Source organism: Cyprinus carpio, chromosome A23 (assembly GCF_018340385.1).
Source record: "Cyprinus carpio isolate SPL01 chromosome A23, ASM1834038v1, whole genome shotgun sequence".
Lineage (NCBI taxonomy): Eukaryota > Metazoa > Chordata > Actinopteri > Cypriniformes > Cyprinidae > Cyprinus > Cyprinus carpio.
In genome coordinates, this window is record NC_056594.1 from 18,879,063 (window position 1) to 18,896,156 (window position 17,094).

At 33.6% G+C, this 17,094-nt stretch overlaps 1 protein-coding gene and 1 pseudogene across 1 annotated transcript; one reads left to right on the forward strand and one right to left on the reverse strand.

The window, feature by feature from the left end:
• Positions 1-1,177: 1,177 nt before the first annotated feature.
• Positions 1,178-10,158, reverse strand: LOC109081624 (trypsin-like). The gene is made up of 5 exons (XM_042713580.1): positions 9,793-10,158; positions 7,589-7,748; positions 6,186-6,352; positions 5,126-5,379; positions 1,178-1,570 (listed from the first exon to the last, which is right to left on the reverse strand). The coding sequence occupies exons 1-5, from the start codon at positions 9,845-9,847 to the stop codon at positions 1,400-1,402; spliced, it is 807 nt and encodes a 268-aa protein (XP_042569514.1). The 5' UTR covers positions 9,848-10,158; the 3' UTR covers positions 1,178-1,399.
• A 3,626-nt stretch (positions 10,159-13,784) lies between these two features.
• LOC122135226 lies at positions 13,785-16,340 on the forward strand (annotated as a pseudogene).
• The last annotated feature ends 754 nt before the right edge of the window (positions 16,341-17,094 follow it).

A 17,094-nucleotide genomic window follows, 5' to 3' on the forward strand; every position in this document is an offset into this window, starting at 1 on the left:
CTGAGACTTTTGTTTAAATACTCTGCCTCTCTTTTTTTTTTTTTTTTGACCACAGTTGTCTCATATGTGTTCATAGAAGTTCTCAGCAACTTCTCAAACTGCTCAGATTTGACATCAAAAGTCAGATATTTCAGTATGAATTTATTCATTAAAAAATGAAATGAGAATATTATTTATTTTACATGAAATTTGTTAGAGGCTAAATGATGATCCACACCCTGCTTAAAAAAATAAAATAAAAATAAAAATAAGAGTTTGATGCTCTTATTGCCACAAACCCCTCTAAAACTAGTTAAGACGGGCAAACAAGTTTAGGGTGGTGTAAAAAAAAAATTATACGCAGGACATTTAATTTATAGGTCTTTTAAATTATGTCAAACAATTGTCATATATACCTTTCAAAAGTAAGATTTTTTTTTAATATTTTTAAAATAAGTTTCTTATGCTCACAAAGGATGCTTTTATTTGCTCAAAAACTTAGTAAAAACAGCAATATTGTGAAATATTATTACAATTTAAAGTAACTTTTTTTCTGTTGTAATATATTTTAAAATGTAATTTATTCCTGTGATGCAAAGGTGAATCGTCAGCATCATTACTCCAGTTTTCAGTGTCACATGATCCTTCAGAAATCATTCTAATATGCTGATTTGCTGCTCAGAAAACAATTCCTAAAAACATCAGTGCTGAAAAAAATTTTTCTGAAAAATGTAAACGTTGAAACCATACTTTTTTTCAGGATTCTTTGATGAATAAAAAGAACAGCATTTATTAGAAATCTTTTGTAACATTATAAATGTTTTGATCAACTGAATGCATCCTTGCTCAATAAAAACATTCATATCTAAAATAAAAAGTATATATATACCATTTTGAAAAATTATTCATTTTGTGAAGACAAAGGCAAATTTATACAGATCGACAAATCATGACGGTGAGTAAATTATGACAATTTCATTTCTGAGTGAACTATCCAATTCACCTGAAAGTGTGTAACCGGTTTGGTTACAAAATGAAAGTCTGTTTAATTAGATTTATTTTAATGTTGAATATTTCGTTCTCACATATACCATTCCATATAAAAGCATTTGTGTGGGGTTTTTTTTTTTTTTTTTTTTTTTTTTTTCTTCAGCTTTCTATTGTTAGTTTTCACTGACATTGCAGGGAAGCAGCAGCAATATGGCACATTTAAGAAACAGTTTGTACAAACTACTTGTTTAAAAAAGGTCTACCAGCTGTTGAGGAACAGATGTGCTGTTGCAGAACAGCGTTGTACTCATCTGGAAATCATCAAAAGTCCTAACTTTTCAAACAGAAGAAAGTAGCAACAGTATTCGTGTTGGCATATTTCGAGGCCTTTTCAAGTTTGATTAGGGAAGTGCTGGGTTAGCACTGCAGTCTAATACTTGAGGCACCTTCCATAAAAGCCAAATATAGTTCCATCGATCCATTGACGAAACCTTGAGACGGATGTGTAGACACCGGGGTACTGGGCATCAGCACAGCCATTGCCCCAGGAGACGATGCCATAGACGCGGCCCTCACACACCAGCGGCCCTCCAGAATCCCCCTGCAGAAAAAAACAATCATATTAATAAAATTTTGGACAGGGAGGTCAGATGGTGTGCAAGATGAGTGATCAAACTAGAACTAGAACTAGAAGGAGAAACTCACAACATCATGAGAATATGTGCTTTCACACATATTGCCACTGCTAAAAATGTAATTGCATTTTTTCCTATGTCATAGGTTAGGATTAGGGTTAGGGTTAGCAGCTTGGCGTCTCGCTTGCAGCGCTACTCCCCAGCGCTTATCCTGCTTCCCAGGTGAGCTCCCTATCTGGCAAACCCTGGATGGAGTTCCTCCAGAACCCTTCGGTAGTCAGATATGGCGGAGGTATCTGTCACCAGGCCTATTACCTGTGTGTATGTCCAGCTGGTCGACACTCATTTTAGGTTAGGTGCCCATATGTTGTGGTTCCCCCTCATGTGTATTTCCACAGTACAGCTTCCCTGTTGGCAAGACTGTGACTTTCCCTTGGCAGGTTAAGTTCTGCCGTCTCTGTATGTATTAGGGCTGTCAAAAAAATTACAATTTCGAATATTCGTCGAATTTAAAATAAAAATCCACAATTTTAGGTGTGCATCAGGCAGCCTTATCAGAGGTGCACGAAATGCGACGACGATGTAAGTGTCATTGCATTTTAATGCTTTTGTTAGCCTATCCAGCTGAACCCACTAGATGTGGGGCTGCTACGTTGTTCATTCAAACTATTGCAGAAAAAGAGAACATTAATGCGGGGAAGATGTTATTTACGTCAAAACCAAAACCAAGCCATTCATACAGAATGCATATTTATCACATTTTTTAGAGGGACATCTATCACCGTTGCACTCATGTCTCGCATAAGAGAGCCGCGTGTTTAGAAAGCCATGTAAAATTAATGTAAGTTCAACTTTTAAAAGACATGTCTCAAGACTTTATGGCGGTTTTCCTGCATCCCACTGCATCTCAAGTTTTTAAATGAAGAAAGTACTCTTTGTGATTGGTTTTCGGCCCTTTAAAAAATACATACTGTACATGCATGATGCTGCTTTGTTTCTAATTGTTTAAGCAACTTAATTAATTATATAAGGTTTATAAACATTATTTTAAACATTATGCACTTTTTTCAAATATAGTCATGTTATTTTATTATGATTTGAAGAAAGGTGCAGAATCGATGCACCGCCTTGTGGCCTCAGGAGAGAAGCCAAAAGCTTTTTTCCCCCTTAACTGAAATTATGCCTTTTAAATTCGAATATAATTCGAATATTGATAATATTTAAGTAAAAAAATTCAAATTTAGTTTTCAGCAATTTTGACAGCCCAAGTATTGACTCCTCCCTGGTTAGGTAGGGTATACTGCAGAGAACTTTCATATGTAGTGGTCAGTCCATATGTGCATCTCCACATGATGTGGCCTCTGCAGTGTCCTAGATTACATACCCACATTTTAAAAAACTTCATTAACTAACTCATTCCCAGTATACACAAATGTGTGTTATAGTGGACGACAACCGATTCCGCGTCTGCGATGCTTCACGACATCATGACAGAAAGACTAGCATGTTAAAAAAAAATTCCGTCATCCACAACAAGTTCCGTCACATTGGTGACGTTAACCAATAGCACAGAAGCTCTTTATACACAGTTTTCAAATGGTGAAAAGAAAGAGAGATGATGGCACTGCTTGGTGGAATTATGAGATAGAGAAAAGGTTTGTGGAGTTGTGGCAACAGTACTCCTGCCTGTATGATGTGTCATCGAGTGACTACCACGACAGAACAAAGAAAGAAAAATGCTGGCAAACTATAGCGGAAAGCACTTCAGCAACACTCTTGTTTTTGTTCGGAAAGTTAGTTGCTAGTTCCGCCTTCTTGATGATATATCACGTGCATCATTAAAAAGACGGCATGCAATGAATGGTCGGGATGCAACGTGTAGTCTGATATGTTTCTTGTCCACAACACGACACATGATTTTAGGAGTCAAAATCGTGTAATCTGACACAGTGACTATAGTGGGCGACAAAAATATTGTGTAGTCTGAACCCGGCATTAATGTCGAACGTGACTGACTGATAGGGAACGTCTTGGTTACGTATGAAACCCTTGATCCCTGAAGGTGGGAAAGGAGACATTACGTCCTGTCATCACAGGCCGGGACACTCTTTCGGCTCCTAAACAAAAATGTTCATCAGTCCCAATTCTTCAATCACTGATGTAATGTTTCTGTTCTATCGTTCAGGGAACGAGGGTTACATACGTAACTGAGACATTCTTTTTATTCAACTTTTTGTTAAAGGCACAATATGTACGAATTTCGTATTAAAATATCCAAAACAAATAAACAACTTGTACAGTCTGATATATTTCATGCAGTCAATGACATTATAGCCATGCCAACAGTTTCCACTTGTAGAAACTATGGAAACACATGTGGATGAAAATGCTGCTGTATAGTTAAACTAAATCTATTATGGCTGTCTCGAATAAAATGGAAATGAAATGAAAAGTGTTGACTGCAGCATTAAATTAAGATCTGCTCAATGTTGCACCATAATTCTTTTTACGTGTTTTTACTGTGTTGTACATTATAACCAATCACGAGTCTATTGAGTTTATGAGTGCAGCGACCAATCAGAGGTGTTCAGATGAGTCATCGCTGAAACACCAGAGTTTTGTTGTTCAGTACACGCTCGCTGACTGAATTCTGTTTCTTTAGCAGCAAATCAGTATATTAGAATGAAAAAACTAAACTAAAAATACACACCTAATAATCAAATAAATAAACTAAAAATTAAAATATATTCAAAAAACAAAAAAATAACATTTTAAAATTAATTGTAATAGAAAACATTTCTTCTAAATTGTAAAAATATTTCACAAATTTCACTGGTTTTACTGTATTTGTTATCAAAGAAATGCAGCCTTGGTGCACATAAGAGACAACATAAAAAAAATATTACAAACCCTAAGCTTTTGAACAGTAATGCTTTTTATTTAATTATTTTTGTCCCTAATTAATACCAGATATTTCTAACCTGATTATAACACACTTATTAATTTAATATTTTCTTTATTTTCACAAGACTAACAGTGCTAGTTAATCAAAGAGTTGCTGATGAAATTAGCTCCACTTAACTTTTAAAATGTTTAACTCGATAGTTTTCTTTTTTTCCTTTTCCTTCTTTTTCTTAATTTTTCTTTTTTCTTTTTATTTATTTGCATCTGATAACTAAAGTAAATGGCCACACATTTCTAAGTTTAACTAGACTCGGTAATGCAACTAATTAAATTTATAAATGGTTTGATAATTGGCAAAAACAATGAGACATCCATATAATGACTGAATATAAGATGATCATGTCTCTAACAACAAAGTCAAACTCCAATAAATCACTAAATCTGTGCTAATAGTTGCCAATGTTTACCCAGTTGTTTATTTAAAAATAAAAATAAAATGTTTTCTTGTTTTTACCACAAATTATAGATTTCCAACGGCATCATAATAAATCCAGTCCATTGTCCTGTGCCATTCACATTAAGTTAAGTGCATCTGAAGCAGTATTTGATTGTCTCACCTTACATGCATCTTTACCTCCTTCGCTGTATCCTGCACAGATCATATTCTCTGTGATGTTTCCATTAAAAGAGTCTGTGCTGTTACACACTGTGCTGGACACGATGGGCAGTTTGACCGTGCGCAGGGTTGCAGGGATTCCTCCCGTTGGAGTGGTGAAGCCCCAGCCGGACACCATGCACACGCGACCCACAGCTGCCGAGGCAACCTTCCCAGACAATGATACCAGATAAAAAAAACTGTAGACATAGATAGCTAAACACTTCACATAAACGAAAAACAAAAAGTAAAAATTAAAATTTCACATATTAAATAATAGTTATTAAATAACTTTTTCTGAAACTCTAACATATTTCACCAGTTCACATCTCAAATAATGCATTGTTTAACAGCATTCTCTGATGGAAATGACATTTGAAACTATTTAATGGCCTACTCCTTTTTCTCGTTAAAGCTAATTTCATATTTATATACACTCATACATATTAAATGCTTTTTGAATAATTTCACAAAATTACATCTTGTTTGGAAATGATGCATAACAAGTGATATTTACCTTCATTTTAATTTTATTTTCTTCATATCATGTTTCATAATGCCGGATATAATTTTACTAAGGACAAAATTATGGAAATGGAAATGTGGGGCACACAAAAACATCTATGTTATACTGTTACACTAAAACTGTTACGCTTTACAAGTCCCATTTGTTAACAATAATTAACGCATTAACTAACATGAACTAACAATGAGCAATACATTTGTTAAACTATTTATTAATCTTTATTAATGTTTTATTTCATAAAAATACAACTTTTTTCATGCTGCAGCTCATGTCCAAGAAATATTATTAACAGATAAAAGTATACAATTTTATGTTTACAGTTAAAACATTAAGTGTGTAAAAAAATCATGCAGTTGGGTGGCAGCACCGATTACTGAGAGACACGTCCATCACTTCATGTAATATGACTTGATGCTGGATCGTTGTGTTTGTTTTATATGCATGAAACTAATCAATGATTCACAGCTAACTAAGTCCCAGTCGGTCAGCATAACACAGGAGCATTGATTCCACTGCCTCACCTTAATGAGCATGATGTCTGCGTTATTGGTGGCTTTATTATACTGTGGGTGAGGTATTAAAACATGAGGCCTGCGGAACTGCTCCGTCCCCTCATATAATCCCACAGAAAAATCTCCAGCCACGATCCTCATGTTTGCCGCCCTGGAGACACAAAAGAGCACTGTTTTTTATCCAACTCTTGAAGTTCAAAACTTCTTTAACATACACTATAAAAAGACTGTAACAGTCTGTTAACTGGTTAACAGTAAGTTACCTTGCCACATTCAGAAACTGTATTACATGTATTTTACGAAAGTATAAAACATTATATGCAATTTGACTCTAATATGCTTACACATTTATGGTTTTTAAAACTATTAATTAAATTTTCATTTACGATGAAAATCAGTACATTTCCAGAAATCATATTTTTTCGTATTTCTTATTTTTTTTATCAGTAATGTACATTAGTGTTGTGCATAGTTTTGTTCTATGCTTTCTGTTATTTAGTCAAAGTTGAGCTTTTTTAGTACTCTATTCTGTTCTATTTTACCACCTGTATTATGCAGATTTTGATAACTCAAGTAGCTCAGTGACGGTGTATGAACATTATATTACTTGAAATATACAGTTATGAGTTATAAAATATACCCTATAAGAACCAAAATGTAATCCCATAATGCCTGAAACACTGTTATCATATTCATACTGTGAATTTCTGGCAACCCCAGCTGCATGTTTTTTAGTACTAAAAAGCATTAAAAATATCATTTTTAAAAAACATAATTTTTAAGTAATTTCTGAAGTGCAGTCTGCTGAAGTTAGTGTTTTCTGCTCTAAATACAGACTTTTATAGGTGGCTGGTCTTTGCTATTTTAAGCTCACCATAGCTGGGTTAAGCTATGGTGTTCAGATACACACACACACACACACACACACACACAAATTTTTACATAAATATTATTTTTTTTGTGTAGCATTTTTGATAATTTTTTTTTTGTTCCCAAATAATCATGAAGAAATTTGAATCATTATTACATTCATTTATCATTAATTTGTCAATTTATCATTACATTTACTTAAACTGCATTTCATTTGTTATATTATTTTGTCATTTTGGTTTATTTTATTTTTTATTTTATTTTTATTTATTTTTTATGATATTTTGTCATCATACCTTCCAATAATAATACATAAAATGCTCAAGTGCCAAACTGTTACTATGGTAACCACCTCAGATGAATGCAACATGTGTTCAGTGAGTCAGTGTCCCCAAATGGAAATACACACGCTGACCAACCTGATCCTAAATCTCATTGAAATGCTTGTATATAATATATAAACAAATATATGTACAAATTCTCGAACAGTTTCTGTGTCCAGTAATGCTCGTCTTACCCTATATTGCAGTGTGCTGCGGTCAGGATCCAGTATTTGTTAATCAAGGTCCCTCCACAGAAGTGCTGGCCCGTAGCGCTCTGAATGGACACGATGTACTTGATGGAGTACGGCGCCGGGACGTATCCACCTACGATACGGGCCTGTATCACATCTTGACCTGTGTAACAAACCAGCACACAAGTGAATTCACTGACAGCATCTTCAATCTCAGTAAGATTTGTCTAGATTTTCCTTTCACATGTGCGCTCTAAACCTTTGTCTCAGAAGGAGAGAATGTAACTCAAGGTTGCTAAATGTGTCTTACAGTAAGTCAATACCAAACAATGCAATGCAAACAATATGGGTTTTTTCCCCATCTAAATCTGTCCACACAAGACTATAATTTCCTAACACGTGCATCACTAATAGACACTGCGTTTGCTTTGACTGGTGACTGGAAAGTCATCTCTGCTCTCTATATTTTGCCCTTGGGCATATTGATCGCTGTTTAACAATTAGGCAGCTGTATGTGCTGTGGTTAAAGTAATCCTATACAATATCAGCAGGCCTTCATTCTGCCTGTGTGAAACACATACGTGCTGGAATGAACCTATTCTACCTTGATTGAATGACCTTAGACCTCACGAGGATTGGCAGCAGTGTGACCGTTATCAGATTGCTTTATGAAGCTCTCAACGTGAGGAAATCCTAAACGTTAAAGTGCACAAAGCGTTGAATTCTCAACACATGAAGAGGTTATGTACTTCTATTGTTTGCCATTTGTTGTGAAGTACCGAAAAACAGTATACAATGCTGAACTACAGTGTTTAGGGATTTAAATTACACCGTTTGGGGATTGAAACATCTTCTGTGTGTATAGCATCTGATAGATTAATTATTATTGTTATTTTATTTTATTTTTTGCACATTCTCAGATTTATAATTGCCTTTCAAGCCTTTTTTGTGTGTCTCTCTCTCTCTCTCTGTGTGTGTGTGTGTGTGTGTGTGTGTGTGTTTGTGTGTTGGAAATGAAAAATGATTTGCTCTGACTTCTTTGGATTTCCTTCAGTGAAGATGCACTCAGAGCAGGCTGTCAGGATGAAGGGCCCATCCATCAATGAAACTAAACTTTTAGTTTTTCCTCATATTTCATTTCTGCAATAATAAATCATAATGCTGACAAAACTTCAGCCAGACATAAAAAACTGCTTAAAAATAAACTACCTGTACCTTACTGTATTAAAAGTCAGATCCAAAAATTTCTCCCAGAACAAAATGTATTTATTTACTTAATTACTTGCTTATTCATGCATAGAAAACTTGCCATTATTATTTCAGTATATCTCTATTAAGCATCAGCGCTTCAGTAAAATGATATTTTTAAAAAATTAATGTCTGTCTTGGGTGAATTTGGGTCTTTTTCTCAGGAGAAGCAAATCTATAGGGAAACTATGATTTTATATTGAAATTTTTGACTTTATATTGCAGAATTTGTCATTTTGGCAAATCAACAATTTTATTTTCCACTGGAGACTTAAGCAAAACATAAAAAAAACATCTCACAAAAACAAACATACATACATCTCTCACACACAAAAACACACATAAATCCATATAATATATATATGTTAACACGCACACACAAATATGCAAGTTTTTGCATGGAAAAACATTTATATAGATATATATATATATATATATATATATATATATATATATGTAAACAGAAACACACACATACAGTTTTCACACAGAAAAACATTTTTTATTCAATATAATATATATATGTTAACACGCACACACAAATATGCAGTTTTTGCATGGAAAAACATTTCGTTTTGTGTTATAGAATGAACAATTAAGATATTAAAATGTATTTATTTTTGTACTATTTTTGTATTCTTGTGATTCTAAAACATTACAATATTTTTTTTCTATTCTATTCTATTCTATTCTATTCTATTCTATTCTTAAATTATCGTTTGCATTTTAAAATTAAAATTGCCCTGATATTATTTACATAAAAATTCAAAGGTAAGTCACCCAAACTTTTTTGTGAAAAGATCCACAGTGTCTTTTGAAGTAAAAACCTCACTTACTGTTCATTGCTTTGCTCAAGGTTCAGTATACGAATGCTCCCCAAAGCACAGCACTCAATGCCACTATACTTTGTTAATGCACTGAAAGGATTTTGTAGGACTGAAGTATAAATCCGTACTTACAGCTCACCATGAGGAGCTCCAGGAGAACACAGAGCAGAATCAGCGGCAGGTTCATACTGATGGAGACGCAGACACAGACACAGACACAGACACATCCACAGGTGCAGACCAGACTGAGAGGAGCTTTGCTTCAGGTTCTCTGATTCCTCACCTGGGGAAGGATCACCTCTGCAATCTCGGGTTTCCTAGTTCCTATTTCCGTCTCCATGGTCACAATGTCGTCTGAGAGCAGGAACAATATATAATTGAAGCTTTCTTAAGCAGACCTGTGACCTTTTGTTTTGGGTTTGATTTAAGATCAGTACAAATTCCTACGTCACATGCTATTAGTGTCATATCGCAGATTAAATTCTACAGTTAAGGAATCAATCAGATTTACCGTATCTTTTATTATTCTGTCTTGAATAAGGCTTTTTGGTTCATATTACTGATGTAGATGCTTTTAGTGGCTACAGAAAGTAGTAATTCACATTTACTGTATGTCATTACTTTAAAAGTTTAAAATATACTTTAAATTAAAAAATAATAATTTTATGAAATCAGTAGATCTTTTGATAATTTTTCCTAACTATATTCTGAGCAATTTTGCAATTACCTAAAAAAAAAGTGAATAAAAAAACAAACAAACAATAAAATAAAACAAATATTTCAGGCAACATTTCTCATTTTCATTTAGTTTAACCTGATGTACTAAAATAACCAAAACTAAAACTGAAATGAAAATTAATTAAAAAAAAAAGTATACTGACGTATTTAAAATGACAAATACTAATAAAAAATGACAACACAACACAACAAACACAACAAAATTACTAAACTTTAACTAAAAGTTAATATGAAGCAGAAATTAAAAAAATAGTATCCCAATTATATGGAAATAACACTGCTTTTAACTTTTATTTTATTTTACTTTATATTATTTCATTTATCTCTATTCTTTTCTCTCTGGGTTGCAGATTAGGGTTTTTTTTTTTTCCTTAATTGTGAAATTCTGGTAGTTTTCAGTTAAAAGGGGCTCAAAATAATTGAAATGTCAAAAAAAGTGTCATCTGAAATCAAATGATTTTTGCAATAACTTTAACTGTTAATTTCATTTAATTTATAAATCTATTTCTATTGTAGATGAAATTGTGTTGCAGTTTGTGGAGAATGCTGTGTTTATAAATTTATCAACAGTTATGGGGTTTTGTAATAAATTAACTATTAAAGTGTGTTTATAAATTTATCAACAGTTATGGGGTTTTTGTAATATATATATATATATATATATATATATATATATATATATATATATATATATATATATTATATATATATATATATATTAATATGGGGATATTTAATTATTTATTATATGGGGGTTATTAATATTTATATTACAAAATCTAATACATATATATAGACTATTGAAAACATAACTTTTTTTTTCTTGTAATAAAACATTCTCAAGGGCAATGAAAATATTCACAGTCCAAGTATGCATCTGAACAGCTTGAGGCAAATGGACCAGCAGAAAAAAAAATCCTTATTAGTACTGGCTGCTAGGAATTGTGGGATTGCCCCAGATCTGGAGCACGGATCATTAAAAATGAAGATGCGGATGAAATGGCCGTGGTGTGATCTCTGTGACCATGTGTTAGCTAATGATCTCCTCTTATGATCCTGACACAGCACAATCTACGTCTCATTTATTGTGTATCTCTCCGTCTCTCTCTTCATGGCTGGTTCCCCCCGGGTGCTGACCGCTGCCGTTTTTTACACCTGATCTGTTGTTCTGCTCTCTTGGTTCTTCCCACAACAGAGGCGATTAGCCCTCTTCCTCACCTCCCCTCATCATCCGTGACATGATGTCTCTGACTTCTGTGTTAGATTCACTGCTCAGAGCACTGCAGGGGGGGGGGGGGGCCGGTCCGTCACAGTTTAATAGAGAGTTTGAGGGCCATTCTGTTGTCAGTGGACTATTAATCATCAATTTGGTATTTATTAATAACTGACCTGCTTAAAACTGGATCTTCCATCCATACAGTTGTCATGGTAATTAGGGGCAACAGTGATGTCACAGCACTGCTGAGATTCTACATTGTTGGAAAGAATCAAAAAAACAATTCAGTTTTTTATCTTTGTAAATTATAGACTCTCGTAGTTTGTGTTAACAATATAATAAAAGTTTATAGTCTTTATAGCAGTTTGAGAGGATATAAAATTATATGGAATAACTTTAGATTACAAACTAAATCGGATTTATTTTATTTTATTTGATCTTTTTTCACAATTTTTCACCATTTTAAAACTCTACATAGTAATATGGAATATTTTAAGTGACAATCACTGGAGGTAACAAACGATTAAAGCTGATGACCTGTTTTGGTTTATTTATGTATTTTATTTATTTATTATTATTTTTTTGTTATTTTTTATTTTTTATTTGTATAAATCACTCCAAAACCATTTTACATTCTATACAATTATGTGAAATAAGTTTAAATGCCATTTATTAGAGTTAACAAACAAATACAGCGCATGACAGGTTCATGATTTTGTTTTATTTTATTTGCAAACTACTTACTTAACCATTTAAAAATTATTTTATCTTTATTTTTATTTTATTTTATTTTTTTAATTTAAAAATTCCTACATATTTTTGGTATCACTGTAAGAAGGACGTAAACAACCAACTAAAGATAATGACCTATTGTATTGAAATTATTTGATCTACATTCTCCTTTTTAAAAAAAATATCAGTTATTATTACAATACTTCTAATATAAATGAATTTAATTATTAATTTTTTGCTCTTTATTTTTAAAATGTTAGGAGAAATTTAGTTAGCCTCTATGAACAACATCGTTAGAGATATAAAACTCAACCTCAGCTTTTGTGTTAAATGAGAAAAAAAAATAAATAATATATAGATATATATATATATATATAATAATATATTAATATATATATAATATATATATACATAGATATATATAGCATCACACATTACACAATAACTAATTACAATATTTGTTATGAAAAACACTGCATAAGGAAGTAGTTTCCTAATAAGTTTTTATAATGATGTATCAAAATTAAACGAAATCAGACAGTATTGAGACACTCCCCCAGGATAACCTGATTTATCTTCCATATTCGGTCAAATCCTATAATGTCAGCCTTTTCCCACAAGTGATTCTAAAGCTGTTCTGGAAGTCGCCAACCTTTGTTATTGATAAAAACTCCCAGTCTGAGTGGGTGTGAGATGGAGAATGAAAGATTGAAGACATAAATATGGTGTGAAGTGGGAGGCTGTTTGTGGGGAAATGCATGTCATAGAGAGTAAACAAAGAAAAGGTAAAATAAATCAAATCTTAGTTGCATACACAGATCTGAGAAATAATGTGTTCATTATGTGCTCATCCAATCAGAAAATAAAGCACTGATTAATATGTATAAAGGAAACTGAATCATTTCAGTATGTTCGAGTTACAAATGTCCCGCAAAGCGCTAAATCTGAGAACCATATTTATTGTCTATCATAAAAGCATCCACACAGATGATAGATATTAGTCTGTTTTTAACAAAGTATTTAATTACACTGAAATCAAATACTTTAAATCAGCTAGGCGTCACCAAATAAACTTGTAATTTCATCCATAAGTACATTGTTTATTAAAATGCAAACTGGTGAGAAATAGCTTATTATATAAAGTCTCAATGTGAAGGTCTTAAGCTCATTTGTAATTATGAAAATTTTTAGATTATGGTTTAGAAAAGCCCTATTTGTTAAAGGTAATTATATATCAGGGTGGCATACAATCAATCAATCGATCAATCAAAAAAAAAAAATAATCTTAACTTGTTGTTAAAAACATTTCTGATCATGTAACCCAAGCTTGCAATATTTTGAAATGCTGTTCACTAGACAACACCCACAATACCTGTATTTAATGCTGTTCTGAAACTCCAGCACACAATAAGTCATAATAAAGAGTGCTGAATCAGATATGCGTGACACTCAGGGACTTCATCTCCTGTGTCAGGTATTAGGTCATGTGTCTGCTATACTGTTTGTTACAAAAACACTGGACATGGACAGGGAGTCAGTATAAAAGGAGAGGAGTTCTGAAATCAGCAGTTGGAGGTGATTCAAGGCTTGGGAGGTGAGGAATTATCACTGGTGAGTCTTCACATATTTCGTTTCCTCTTTCATTCTTGACATGCATGTGTAGAAGCCATTAGAAACATCTCGTAATAGTCGTCGACTTGTAGAATACTAAAGCCTAAGTGACCATGATCTTGTGATCAGTTAATTCTTCTGCACTCTTGAACTATATCAGGGTTGCTATGTTTACAGTTTTGAAAGATTCAAGCAGACAGAAGACTTCAGCGGTTCAATATTAGCATCGAGAGACTCGTTTTCATTTATTACAGGCTTTCACAAACAAATATGTTGCTTATATTTTGGATGCTTATTTTATGGCTCAGTATTGTGTGTATTTCTTGTGCTCACTGTAAAAGTCAGAGGTAGGCAATGCAATTCTTCATTTAAAAGCGATTATTTGGTTTAAGGAGCTTAGAATTAACATTTGTCTAGTATGAGGAGGTTTCAGATCCATTTAGAAGTCTATTCTACATTAGAAATGTCAGGATATGACATTCAACAAAAAGTCATGATTTTTTCTTTTTCAAATGATAGCACATTTATAATCGCATATGTAAGCAAACTGAATTATAATTAAGCAAAAATAGAATTTTTAAACACAATGGTATCATGGTATGGGTGCTTGCAAGCAGGGGTTGCTTAACAGAAATGGCTCATTTCAACATCAGCTAAATCTATAAATATTTTTCTAAAATGATGAATATAGCATAAATCTGCATATAGCAAAATGTGAATACCTTTTGTCCCAAGTTTTTTTTTTTTTTTTTTTTTTTAAAATAGATTACATTGCCACAAAGGATAATCGGGGTTCAAGAGGTTGTACCTTACTCTGTCAAATACCAGGCATCTCTACCAGGCATCTCTTCAGAGGAAGCATTATTGTGGTGGAGCCCTCATTCAGCCACAATGGGTGTTGACTGCTGGCCACTGGTGGAGACCATATGTACTGCAGCTTGCAAGAAAAAACAACATTTACTATCCTTTTTTTTTTTTTTTTTTATTTATCAAATATTTTTATTGGTAAATTTTATATAAGTTAAAGGAAGTTATTTTTATTCAAAACCTGCCCTGTATGTTATATTGTATTTGAATGAGGACAGTGCCACCATGATTCAGGCAGTGCTGAGTGAGCACAGTCTTGCTGTAGAAGAGGGATTTGAGCAAGTATTTAACATGTCCAGAATCTACAGTCATTTTGCCTAAAATCTAAAAACTTTGAACAATGACATCCTGCTCATTAAGAAACACATTAGCAAATACTAAGAATGACTGATTCTGTGGTACAGTTTGAAGACTTTCATAATTAAATATTGTCTTGAGATATGGAATTTTGTTAAACTTTTTGAGCAATGTGCTGCTGGAGGCAGGGGTTGAAGGGAGACCACAGGGCCCTATGACCGATCTATAGTATATGAAATGTGAAATATTCCACATCAAGAATATTCTCCGTGCGCATTAAAAAATAAAAATAAATAAATAAATTGTTTTGTCAACCATTACAGAAATCGCACATTAAATCGCCCACCGTCATATATTCATTTTAAAGCAAGAGGAAGAGACCCATCCAGCTTGTTCTACTCAAAACACAAAGATGGGTTTATCAAACATTCTTGTTTTTTGTTTGAGTGCCCGATGGGAACTACATGTGTAGGGACAAGTTCTAGCTCAACCAATGTGTGTTACGCTTTTGGGCGGCGACTATCTGTTCAGACGGGGAGAGTGTTTGGGGAAAACCTTGTTTGGAACTGTCATTATTTTCGTGATTTTGGCAGAAATTACACACTTACATGAAGACAGACCATAGTTTTATTTTTTGCCCTTTGCTCAGTGTTCCCACCCAGATTAATGCTTATATCAACTGTCCACACTTCCAACCATAGACAGCCCTGATTTAATCTGGAGGAACCAGCTGCACTGTTAGAGGATGAGGAGTGACGCAGCCGATTATACAGCTCTATCTGTCATCGATTCGGTGCGCGGTGGATGTGGTGATCATCAAGCTTCTGCCAATACTCAGGGGCGTTGCACAAGATCCGGGCCCTAGTGCATATGGCGTCCTGATGGGCCCCATGCGACTGCACCCCCCCCCCCCTTTAAAATATCCAGGTAAAATAAAATATATTCCAGACTTTTCAAGGGCCCTCTCTTCCTTTGGGGCCCTGGTAATCTGTACTAGTTTTAGCCCCAGTCTAACGCCCCTGCCAATACTACTTCAGAGTCAAGGACAACATGATCTGTGTGGGCTCTCGCTTTGGTGGAAAAGACGCCTGCCAGGTGATCAAGAGATTTAAATTCATATGAGAACTTCCCCAGCCCTGGTGGCGGCAAATGGGATAGAACGCAACAGGTACCACCCACTTTTTCAGCGGCCTTCATTTCGGAAGTATTTTTTTATTACATTTACATTCATGCATTTAGCAGACGCTTTTATCCAAAGCAACTTACAGTGCATTCAGGCTATACATTTTTTTTTTTTTTTACCAGTATGTAAAAAACCAAAACCAAAACCAAATTTAACAAAACCATCCAGCTACGAGATGAATCCCATCACAAACTTTAATAAAAAATATTATATTGATAATAAAATGATATTACTTGATTGAGGAAAATAATATTTAAAATAATTATTTATAATAAACAATAATTATTTTGGCAGTTTTAATTGGTGCAATAAATCCTACTTCAAGTACTGCTGCATTCACACTTATTTATCCAGAATATCATTACGAGGCATAATTTGGACCCTTAAAAAAAACTAATAAATAATAAATACATTAACTACTTAAATTAACTGTATTTGATCTTTTCTGATGAGAAAAAATAATTCTACCATAATAATAAACACTCTTTTTTTGGCATATTCTTGTTTTAGAGACACTTTATTTAATATACAAAACTATAAGCAGGGTTGTTCAACCTGTTCTTCGCTCTGGCTGAGGTTCGTTTGACCCTTCAAATACACCTTCGTTGTCATAGCATTTGGCGGTTTCCCTAATTTATGATGGCAAAAAAACACATCCCAAGGGTCCTGCCAAAGGGTTTCATGTGAATAAGGCATTAGGGGAATAAGGGTTGCGCGTACACTGCTGGACAATTCACGGAGATTGTTAGATATACTCTGATTGGGCACACGCCTTTTCAGGGCTTTATGG

Coding starts and splice junctions, on each gene's coding strand:
- LOC109081624 (XM_042713580.1), bottom strand. CDS start 9,847: ATGAACCTGCCGCTGATTCTGCTCTGTGTTCTCCTGGAGCTCCTCATG. Junction 7,749..9,792: donor GGAGCTCCTCATGGTGAGCT/GTAAGTACGGAT, acceptor TTTGTTACACAG/GTCAAGATGTGATACAGGCC. Junction 5,380..6,185: donor GCAGTGGAATCAATGCTCCT/GTGTTATGCTGA, acceptor TGAAGTGTTTAG/CTATCTATGTCTACAGTTTT.